At 38.7% G+C, this 12,193-nt stretch overlaps 1 protein-coding gene across 8 annotated transcripts in view; it reads right to left on the bottom strand.

The window, feature by feature from the left end:
• The window catches only part of wnk2 (WNK lysine deficient protein kinase 2), a 148,581-nt gene that overhangs the window by 30,340 nt on the left and 106,048 nt on the right, over nucleotides 1-12,193 (bottom strand). For 5 of the 8 annotated variants that reach the window (XM_052018418.1, XM_052018416.1, XM_052018421.1 and 2 more), the window contains 4 exons: nucleotides 8,593-8,686; nucleotides 6,514-6,611; nucleotides 2,530-3,173; nucleotides 1,483-1,697 (listed from right to left, as the gene is read on the bottom strand). In XM_052018418.1, coding sequence (XP_051874378.1) covers nucleotides 1,483-1,697; nucleotides 2,530-3,173; nucleotides 6,514-6,611; nucleotides 8,593-8,686 — 1,051 coding nt within the window. The remainder of the gene's footprint in view (nucleotides 1-1,482; nucleotides 1,698-2,529; nucleotides 3,174-6,513; nucleotides 6,612-8,592; nucleotides 8,687-12,193) is intronic. The other 3 variants (XM_052018422.1, XM_052018417.1, XM_052018415.1) reach the window with 1 other exon arrangement.

The following is a 12,193-nucleotide window of genomic DNA, read 5'->3' on the forward strand; positions in this document are numbered from 1 at the left end:
AAATAAGAGGAGCATTTGATGGCTCCAGACCTGTACTCGCTGGAGTCTAGAATGACTGGGGGCGTGGGGGTCTCATTGAAACTTACCAAATATTGAAAGGCCTGGATAGAGTGGATGCAGAGAGGATGGTTTCCAGTAGTGGGAGAGTCTAGGACCAGAGGGCACAGCCTCAGAATAGAAGGACGTCACTTTAGAACAGAGATGAGGAGGAATTTCTTTAGCCAGAGGGTAGTGAATCTGTGGAATTCATTGCCACAGACAGCTGTGGAGGCCAAGTCATTGGGTATAGTTAAAGCTTAGGTTCTTGATTAGCAAGGGCGTCAAAGGTTTCAGGGAGAACACAGGAGAATGGGATTGAGGGGGAAAAAATAAATTAGCCATGATCGAATGGCAGAGCAGACTCAATGGCCGAATGACCTAATTCTGCTCTTATGTCTTATGGCCTTCCCAAAATGCATCATCACCTCACACTTGTCAGGATTAAATTCCATCTCACTTTCCAACTGATCTATATCCTGCTGTAGCTTTAGACAACCTTCCTCACTATTCATAACACCATCAATTTACATGTCATGTACTGATCCCAGCCTTCAGTCTTGTTCTACACTTTCTAGTCAGGGAAGGATCTCCGCATTCACCCTGTCAATCCTTTAATTGTTTTGTATTTCATCCTCTCATTCCTTTAAACTAACATGTGTTGGACAATCCCTACATCCCAGGAGTTAATCTGCAAAATCTCCACTGCACTGCTATTAAGATACATTTATCCTTGAGCATGGACACCCAGATCTGCAAAAAAACTCATTTCCAAAGCCCTTACCATTAAAGTGAACATAAAATTTGCCTTTTTCTTGCAGTACCCCCACATCAGCTTTATAATTTTTTGCTTTAACATTCAGTGTAATTAATGTTAGACTGTTAACTACCCCAGCAATTTTTGCTTCTTGCTATTTTCCATTCTTCTGAGCCAAGATAATTTCTCATAACTGCTGTTATTTGATTCCTTTATTAAGGCTACCCACTCCTACTCTATTTCATGTTGCCCCTTACTTAGCTTAAAGGGTCACACATTTAAGCTGGGGATGAGAAAGAGTATCACCTGAGTGTTTTGAAATCCCTGCACCAGAGGACTGTGAAGCATGAATCACTGAACAAGTTTGAAGCAGACAGATTTTTACTTCATAGGGGAACAAAGGTTACAAATGAGCGGAGCTGAAGCCAGGATCACAATCAACCATAATCTTAGAGTTGCAGAGAAGGCTTGAATAGCTACATAACCTAGTCCAGACTCTGTTACTTAGGTTCTTATGTTTTAAATATCAAGCACTTCAGAAAATTTTCATTTCTTACTTTGGTTTACATGAACCACAGCATTTATGGCTCTTGGATCAAACCTGCATCTCTATTTGTAATTATTCATCCTGATATTTTTGATGATCTATTCAAATATAGGTGATGAGTTGTTTAAATTGGCACACTTACTTGTATTGGAAGCTGCATTCTTTAGTGACTGCACTAATGGATTAAGTAGCCGGCCAGCTTTTAGTTTGTTCTTACTGGCTCTTCGTCGTCGGCCTGTAGGTGGTACAGCTTGCAAGAATCCTAAAGCTGTCGGTAAAGGTTTTCCCAAACGTCTGTACAATTCCTCAATCTCATGCCTTTGATGAACTTGAAGTTCTGAGATCTCTTTCATGTGTCTAAAGAGGTGTTAAAATGTACATTAAGATTCCAATGCAGAAAAGTTATATAATTGCCACAGATGTATAAAAAATGCAGTAACTCTACCCTAACATCTGAATTTAACTAAAGGGAAATTTATTACATAACTGTTCAAAATAAATCAGTATAAATTTGTGCACTTGTATCCAACAAAATGATGGCATATTAATCTATGCACAATACAAAAAACAATTTGTTCTTCAATTTATCATGATAATTGTCTAAATAAAAGGATTTCATTACACTGTCTTTCCACCATCTTCAAGGCATTATATTGGAATACAGCTCACCTGGATGAATGTACTTCCAAAAGCTCTCAAGAAACTTGACATCAAGGTCAAAGCAGCCACTTAATTAGCAGCCCTTCAACCATCCTGTACATTCATGCCCTCCACCATGGGTGCACGGTGAATATCATTTACAAAATGCACTGCAATTACTTGTCTTAGTTCCTCTGTCAGTACCTCCCAAACCTGCAGCTTCTCCAATCAAGTGCATGGGCAGCAGGCACATGGGAACACCACGACTCCCTACAAGTGGCATACCATCCTGATTTATCAATAAATCGCTGTTCCTTCATTTTTGCCAGTCCAAATCCAGAAACTCACTACCCTGCCCAGAAGGCCTGCAGCAGCTCAAGACTGACTTACCACCACCTTCAAGGCAATTAAGAATGGGTAATAAATGCTGGCCTTTTCAGTGGTGCCCAGATCCCAAAAAATTAAAAAACTGTGCTAACATAGCATTCAAACCAATAATTTAACAAATCAAAGTTAATTTGTACTGGAACACAAGTATGAACAAACCCACTTTTCTCGTAGAGTCTGTAGCTCTTTTTTCATATCAGCATCTTCAAACTCAGAATCATTGTCACTGCTCATGTAAGATGACTGGGAAGGAGATGCAGAATTAATGGTTATGGTTGGAGGAGCTGCTGCTGTTTGGCCAACTGCAGGTTCAGGTACCTGCTTATCATCATTCTTCAAAGCACTTGATTCTCCTGGTAAAGAGAACTCCCCATCTGCGGTTGTCTGATTGCAAATAAGCGACTTTTGAACAACTTTTGGTTTTACACTGAATGACTCATCAGAATCTGAAGAGAGGCGACTCCGAAGCTTAACTTCCATGGGAACTGATGTTTGAGTTCGAGCAACCAAAGGCTTTGAATCGGGACTAGTAAGGGATTCCTTTGTATATAATTCAGGAGGTGCAGAATATCTATTAAGACGAGGATATTTTAAAGTTACTTCATCTTTTGTACTAATAACTGAAAATCTGCCAATTGTGTTGATTCTTCTAATAGATAAGATGTCTGTTTTTTGATCACTTTCACCATTTGCTAATGATGTACTTAATAAATGTCCTTTTAGTGAATCCTGTTCTTTGATTTGTTTTGTTTCACTTTTTGCATAATACTCAATTCTGTTACCAGTATCCTGAGATGATGGAACAACCTGAAAGAAAAAGAAAGTTATAACTTAGCAAGTTCTTCCAAGACCAGGTTTCTGACATAGGTAATTTGTGCAGTTCTGTGGAAATACAAGTCAACATGCAATTCTTGGTGCAACACACAAAATGCTGGAGGAACTCAGGCTCTTGGGTCTCGGCCCAAAATGTTAACTGTCCATTTCCCTCCATGGATGCTGCCAACCCACTGAGTTCTGCCAGTATGTTGTGTTGCTCCAGATTTCCAGCACCTGCAATCTTGCTCGTCTCCCCATGCAATTCTCAGTAGCCTGTTTTATATGCAGCTGTTTTCCCTTTTCCTCCGCAAGATGCTAGTAATAAAATAGCTAATCCCACTGGGAATACAAGAGACCCTTATTTTAATTTGTATGGGCCTTAAGTTGATTAAAATTGACAATTTTATTTGGAAGATGGACAGACCCTTGCTTAAGGATCAATCCTTATAATGAAGTTTACTTTACCGGAGAAGCACATCTGATATGTAGTGCCCACTGCTAACAGATATTTTCATTTTGTCTTTTAATATGAGAAACCATTTCCTTCTGTTTTTGATTATTTTCCCATTGAAGGCAAGTTCATTCTTTCTCCAGTACTTTATTGCCCAGCAGTTTTTTTTAAATGAACTAAGTTATAACTTCTGTCTCCGAAAGTCTTTAAAAACTCAGTCACCCAGCTTTGACAAAAATCAAACTTTAGCCCCAGCTTTACCTTCCATCATTGGCTTCCCACAGATGGGGCCCTCAGTGTTTGACCTCCTGAGACCCAGTTGCTTCTCTGAACTTCGCCACCTAAACTCTAGGTAAGGTTCAAAAAGTTTAGCCCTCAGCAAACGGCCGGAGCAAGTAGGAATTATGGACAGTGATCCCAACATAAAACCTAATTGCATTTGCTCTCCTTCCAGAAGTTCCATCCCATTTTCTCTCCCTGTCATGCACTTGTGTGCCTCACATGGGTGCATGCTCTTCACTTCTTTAGATGAAGTGCTTCCCTTTGTTAAAAGGAAATCAATTATTTACTTCAACTTTTTCAGGCTGGATTGAAAATGGGAGATTTCAGTCTTGTACACTGAAATCTCCCATTTTCAATCTCCCACTGATCAGCTGTACAGACAAGCATCTGACCCAACTATTTTCAACCTGTGATTTATGCAGTTCACATTAAAAGCTAATGAAAAAATTCCAAGCTAAATACTACACATGCTAGCCCTTTGCACCTAGAATTCGGATGGCATAGTGAAGACAGCAAACCAAATTTCAGGTCTAGTGCTGAGGTCCCGGAAAGGAAATGACTGAAGGTAAAGACAAGGGTAGAGCTTTGAACTTTAAAAAAGCTGTGCAATTTTAAATTTTGAACTTTGACCTTCAGAACCATAAAAATTGTAAGAATTATTGTAAATAATTAAAACAAAAAATATAGTTCATTAAGAACCTAATCAACACTTAGAAATCATCAAGAAATATCAAACTAGAACAAAAATTAGAAATAACTTACCTTCCCAATTTCTTAGACTGTGAACATGAAATGAAAAGGGTCACTAATCCTATGTCAGGTCTAACCAGTTATTGGAACTGAGTGGCACTGGATACAGCAAAGGCTATGGGCCCAGACAACATTCCAGAAATAGTACTGACTTGTGCTCCAGAACTTGCCACACCCTTGGCCAAGCTGTTTCAATCCAGCTGCAACACTGGCATCTAGCCGACAAGGTGGAAAATTGCCCAGGTATGTCCTGTCCACAAGCAGGACAAGTCCAACCCAACTAACTACCACCTCATTAGTCTATTCTTGATAAACAGCAAAATGATGGATAGGGTTATCAAACTTGACTTGCTCAGCAACAACCTACTCTCAGAAGCTCAGCTGGAGCTCTGCCAAAGTCATACTGCTCCTGACCTCATTACAGCCTTGGTGCAAACATGGACAGAAGAGTTGAACTCCAGAGGTGAAGAGTCTGCCCTTGACATCCAGGCATTGATGACATCCAACAAGAGAAAATCCAACCATCACCCTGACATTCCATGGCATTACCATCACTGAATCCCCCACTATCAATAGCCTCAGGGTTAATTGATCAGAAACTGAACTGGAGGAGCCACGTACACAGTGTGGCTACAAGAGCAAGTCAGAGGCTAGGAGTCCTGTGGAGAGAAACCCCCCTCCCAACTCCCCAAAGCCTGCTCACCATCTACAAAGCTCAAGTCAGGAGTATGATGGAATACTCTCCACTTGTCTGGATTAATGCAGCTTCAGTGACACTCAAGAACATAACAGCCTACTTGATAGGCACCCCATCCACAATCATTTATTCACTCCACCATTGATACACAGTATCTGCAGTTTGTACTGCAGCAATTCACCAAGATTCATAAGACAACACCTTCCAAACCCATGACCCCTACCAGCTAGAAGAACAAAGGAAGCAAAAGCATGGGAACAGCACCACTTGGAATTTGCCCTCCAAGCCACGCATCATCCTGACTTGGAAATATTTCACTGTTCCTTCACAGTTGCTAGATCAAAATCCTGGAACTCTCTCCCTAACAGCATTGTGGGTATACGCATACCTCAAGGACTGCAGCGGTTCAAGGCAGCTCACCACCACATTCAAGGACAATTAGGGATGGGAAATTAAATGCTGGCTCAGCCTGTGAAGCCCACAACCTTGAATGAATAATAAAAAAATTTCCCAGTGGAGAACTGGGGAATCTCAGCAAGACTGTGTTCTACCTAGAAACTCCTTGTGGAACAGTCTCTCTACATTCAGAACTTCTGTTCAACTAGCTGAAAACTAGCAGTTTCCTTCAGAACTGCTAGTCACAGGCAGCAAGCTGGGTCTCAAATGCCATTAATGACCTAAATTTATTGCTATCATCTCAATATAAATTCCAGAGCACACCTCATACAAACTTCCTGGGTCAATGTTATAAGTCATCCAGCCTTGTTGAATTTGAATCACGTTATATGCCTTTAAAGAACAAAATTAAAAACACATTTCATTGTGAAAACCTTTTCACTTCAAACATTAATGTTATCAAAATCCATTTAAGTATTATAAATAATACATGGCTCTAAATTAAAGACCATTAATATTAAAGCTACTACAGAGGAACAAGAAATAAATACAACATAAGAGCTGCCACAAATAAACTAACATAGCCAATGCTGGTAGCCCAAGTACACAAAAGTACTTAAATTGATATTACACATACTTGCTTCTAAAATATGGACAGCAAAAAGTGAAAACTAAAGCAGAAAAAGCAAACCAAAAAGGGAAGTATTGCAATTGACAAAGGAACATGGAGAACATCTTAATTGTTTGAGACATACCTGAAACTTATCTATTGCCACTGGAAGAAGATCCACTGAAGATGACATTACAAACATTGTATCACTTGTTTCCTTCCCAGTAATGTCAGCAATGGTAACTGAAATACATTTATAAAATTATGAGGTTTCTGGCATCTTCAGCACTTCAGAATTAAGGTAATGCATAAATAATCAACCCACTGCATTTGGATTGCTAAGTACATGTGGCCATTTAACTTTCCCAAATGAAAGAATGCAGCCAACTGTGAAGATCCTTTCTGAATGCTTGAAACATTTGAGGCCCACCGCTGTGATCATCTAATTCATAGTGATAATAGCCACATTGTTAGATTTCTAATCTGCTCCTTCAAATTCAGTTGCCTATATATTTTGCTTTGTATGGAATGTTGATGATATTGCAAGATTGCCTTATGATTTATTATGTAGAAAACCACTTAGAATAAAAAGACATTGAAATAACTGCAATATTACTTCAAGCCAAATCAGTCACCATCTTGCAGAGATTACGATCCTTCATTCTGGATACGCTAGCCTGCAAAACATCTCAGCATCTACCTTATAAATTGAGTATTTTATACCTTCCCATCCGATCACTAATCCCATTTTATTCTTCCCACATTCCCATCACCTCCCTCCAGATTCTACCACTTACCTACACTTGCTTATCTACATGTTAGAATTTACAATGGTCAATTAGCCTTCCAACCCATATCTTTGGTACGTGGGAGGAAACTGGAGCACCCAGAGGAAACCCATACAGTCATGAGAAGAACAAATAAACTCCACAAGGGCAGCACTGGAGGTCAGTTTTGAACATAGCTTGGAGCTGAGAGGTAGCAGTTTTACTAGTGCTGCCTCAACTCCTTGCAATAACTGTTACATACATTTGTTTCTCCAATCATTTGCTGAACCTGCATGTTAATTTAGTGATTTGTGTACAACATAGATATCCATGTGAATGTTGGAAACAATTAGCATGGCAGGTAGCATCTGACCTGAAAAGTTAACTGTTTCTTTTTCCACAAATGCTGCCTGACCTGCTGCATTTTCTTTTTTTTTGATTTTCATTGAAAACAAACATTTACCATTCACATTTCAAAAGCATTCAGCTTTTATACTTCCTGCAGAAGTGAATATTTTCAAACTTCTACACATATTTTACTTGCTATCTCATTGCCTAGTTAACCTTTATATCCCATTGCATTAATTGAGTCCTTCAGGCAGATTACTTTCACATAGGGTTACAAATTACCAGTGAATTTCGTGACAATTAATGCTATTTCACCTTCTTTTACTTTAGCAATATCAAATTGAGACCTTCTCTCACTTATCCCCTTACGATTTCTACTGCTCTCCAACCACATATACTGTATCTCTGATTCTGCCTACGTGTCAGGATCCTCAGCAACACTTTTGTGACATCCTATCCTGATTATTCCAATGCTTTCCTAGAAACTGCCACCTTCTATTACAACTGGAGTGAAATGCTTTAACCATCATCTTCCATCATGTTTTCCTTCCTCCATGACCCTTTTGAATCCCACTGTCCCAAATAAAATTCTTATCCTTATAGTCAAGCACATTTATTGTCTTCCACTCTAAACCACCAAACTTTTGGCCCCACTATGCTCTATCCATCGCTATCCTGAACTCTATTCCTCTGAGTTCAAGAATTTTGCCCCCACCCCCACTTGTGCTTCTTGTTCCATTGTCTGGAATCCCCTCTGTTCCTCAATCTTTCTTTGGGATGCTCCTTCAACCCAACCTTTGCATGAAGATTCTGATCACCCTTCCTAATCATTTTTTTTTGTATTGGTATCAGCATTTTTCCCCACACCTCTGACAAAGCATACTGGAACATACTTATATACAAAAGATACAATAAGTTTTTACTATTCCCAACATTTCTCCAATTATATTTGAAACATAGTCAGGTGTTAACCCATGATATTACACAACATTTGAGACGATATATTCAACATTGAGAGATCAAAGTTCAATGCCTTAATTTTTTTTGTGAACTGTTTGATAATTTTGTATGTTAAGTTTGTCTTATGAATAAAAGTTTGATTAATATACCTTGGCTACTTATTGATGCCCCTGTGGCTGATGCAGTTGTCTGTTGCGGTACATAGCTTTGAGTTGACTCTTTTATCTCAACCTTTTGATTCTGCTGAGTAAAATACAAAATTATATATCATCATGAACTGATAAGCAAATAGTTAAATAAGACAATAATAAAAAAAATTATTTCAACTGAAATGCCTTGATAATAAAAGATGAGGAGATCAATTCAAGTCATTCCAGGTTTAATTGCTTTTGCTGCATTTACAATGATTTAAGTGTTTTACTGTACATTATCACCAATTTCTTCCTCCATCCCAAAACTTTTTGTCATTAATTTATTTACCAGAATCCGAGCATCACTGGCCCACCAGCAATCATTGCCTACCCCCAATTACTATTAGGTGTTAGCTAGCCGCCATCTTTCACTGCAGCAGTACTTCTTGTGAAAGTACGCCTGCAGTGCTGTTGAAGAAAATTCCATGATTTAGACCCAGCAACAAAGGAACAGTGATATATTTCGAAATCAGCATGGAGGGGAACCTGCACGTGTTGTTCCCATTCACCTGCTGCCCTTGTCCTTGGTGGTAGATTTTGTAGGTTTGGAAAGTGCTTTGGGGAATATATTAAACCTCAATAAGTAGCTTTTGCCATTCGGCACAAGACGATTTGAAGAATCGCTGTTAAACTGAAAATTTTATTTATTCTGCCTCTTTCTAGAATTCATTGTCTTTCCAGCACTAGAGGGGAGCAGATTTCTTTTGATGCCCTAGCTAACAGTTATCCCTAAATCACCATCAGAACAGATTAAATATCTACTTATCTCATTGCATTTTTGAGAGTCCTTACTGTGCACAAATTGGCAAGCCCGTTTGCCTACATTTCAAATGCACTTTGGGATACAGACAAGCCTTTTCCCCCATAAGTGGCCATCTGCAATCAGGATGTGAATTTATTTTCCACATTAAGATGAATAACTGGATCATACTGATCTAGTCCTATACCTCAGTCACTGGCCAGCCTTGACCCACAGCCAAATTGTATTTCTGTGGGCATGCCCTTCCATGAGACATCACAAATCAGAAATTTTAGAAAAATATGAATTCTAAAACATAATATTGCTATTGATGAAAAAAAACACATTGAAGAAATGCAAACAAAAATATATGGAAATTAATCTCCTCAATGAAGTTCAGCAGTCCCATTTAAGCTGAAGAGCCAGATGCAAATTGTCAGGCCCCTCAACTCGCTAACCATTACCCCTAGAACAATGGCAAGACCAGGGCAGACCAAGAGATCAGATACGCACTTTCAAGTGCTTTCTTGACTTCTGCACTGAAGGACATGGGAACAGAAGTACAAAACGTGCCGCCACACACACTGCATCTGCCCAATGGTCATCCACAGACCAGCTGGCTAGCCATCAGTACTTTCTGCAGGTGCTATGTTGCAAATTTTCAGGACAAATTGACTTAATTTCATTAGAATTGAATTTATATCATGCCTTTTAAGACTTCATGATATTCTAAAATGCTTTACAGTCAAAGCATTTTTTTCCCCAAAGCAAATTTTGTCATGGTTGTAATGCAAGGTTGCCTAGGATGGATTGAAGTTGGGAAAATTAACATATCATGATCTAGTGGAAAAGCACAAAATGCTCAGGGTATCTTCATTTATTCTTACAAAGGAATTCAGTACACAATAATGTAAATTGCGACAGACCACTCCCACTAGTGAGAGAGGAGAGAAGTGCACATACAAGGTGGGCATACTTGCAGGGTTGATAGGAAGGTTGCAAAATAAATGCTTTGGAGGGTGGTTAGAATGCATTTTTTCTTTCTCAAATTATGGTCAAATGAGAACACAAATGATTAAAAAGGAAATAACAGTTTTCTAAAAAACGGGAATATTGAGGGAATGGTGAGTCAAGAGGAAAAAAAAAGATCACCAGCACAAACTCAATAGGTCAAAAAACTAAAAGTACGATACTCTATGTTCAGAGTATGTCCAATAAGATATTAGCATTCACTATTCTTTGTTTGAATTGTACAGCAACTTGAGGTGAAGAGCAACTGTTCTGCTAGACGACAAATGTGAAAGCATTTTGCTATCCACCATACAATTAATGTCAAAAATTTGCTGTACACACGCAGCACTTAGGAACTAAGCTGGCATAGAAGTCTGTTACTAAAGGTGCAATGGGAATGGTTACTTGTGTCTTTCAAATTCTCTAGCACCAAAAATTAAATATTAAAATCTCATCCCTTCTGACAGTAACTGTGGGGAGATTTTAAAAGGCTGAATTAAATATTTTTTCATTAAAATAACGATTGCATTTTTTCATTTCTATTAATCCAACCGTTCTGCAGACTGTAAAAAGATCAGTTAACAGAACTCAAGTTTCAATTTGTAGCTGGGTAGCATTCCTACATCTCTAAGTAGTTTAAGCTCACTATGCACTGAACAAATGCTGTGTTGAGGTACTGTACATGAAATTAGAATAACCTGTCAGGATATGTTGTCATATCATAATTGTTATAAGTGAATGTAAAGTTATGCTTGGTACAGAATGAATAAAGTAAACTTTTGGAGAAAACACAATGCCCAAGTTTCACCAAAAAGCACTTTTGCCTTTAATTATGTTTTCAGCTGCTGTACACTGGTAATCCCACTTACCAGCACCCCACTGAGTGTTAATTTGCTGTAGTAGTGCTTTTGACCCTGGAGTCTGAACACCCACAGGTAACTCACCCCCATACTTTTTAAAAAGACATCAGCTCAAACTCCTGTCAACCACTGGCATTCCCACAGCAATGAAACATTAAATCTCAAAGCCACAGCAATGTAGAGTGAACCACAAATATTTATTGGCTGCCTCCAAGGGCAGACATTGGCTGGCCTAGTGAGTGTGGGCCACAACTGGGGACTCGTTGCTTCAAGTGTTGACAGTCCATCCGGATCCTATGGTCTCTCTCATCACCTCTTGTTGGACATGGAAACTGCTGCCTCCCCCTCTTTGTTCGGCTCTCCCTAGCCCAGAGGGAGGGAAAGAAAAATTAAAGCAAATTTTAAACTTATAAATTCAACAATAATTGAAATCTGTTGAAAATGTTAACTTTCATTGCAAGAGGTTGCTGGGCAGCAACCAAGACTGATTCACATAATTAAACATTCACACACTTGGATGGATAAGTCATACATTTGCCTGACACATTTAGAGGATAACAAGTGGCTAAGCATAGTACCTTCACTGAATCACAGGTGTAATAAAGCTTGAGTAACATGGTAGATTAGACTGCACTCTTATACTATATACTGTATGTGCTGTTAGCAGATGATGCTGTTTTATACTAACGTTTAAGTTCTGACAGCCTCATTCTTGAAACAAAATCCAAACCAATAAAAAGTTGTTCATTTGCTCTTTTTTTTAAGGATCTTGCAATAATAATTTAACTACAATGAGTACCTATACTTCAAGCTCAGCATTTAACATTAATTCCTTGGTTACAAACACACTGGGTTTTATTGGGTGATATGATTAGGCATTTTTCCTCAAGCTTAATTCTACTTGAATATTACTAGTTTTGATTATGTTGCATAAACCATTCATACATTT

The sequence above is a fragment of the Pristis pectinata genome, chromosome 6 (assembly GCF_009764475.1).
Source record: "Pristis pectinata isolate sPriPec2 chromosome 6, sPriPec2.1.pri, whole genome shotgun sequence".
Classification (NCBI taxonomy): domain Eukaryota; kingdom Metazoa; phylum Chordata; class Chondrichthyes; order Rhinopristiformes; family Pristidae; genus Pristis; species Pristis pectinata.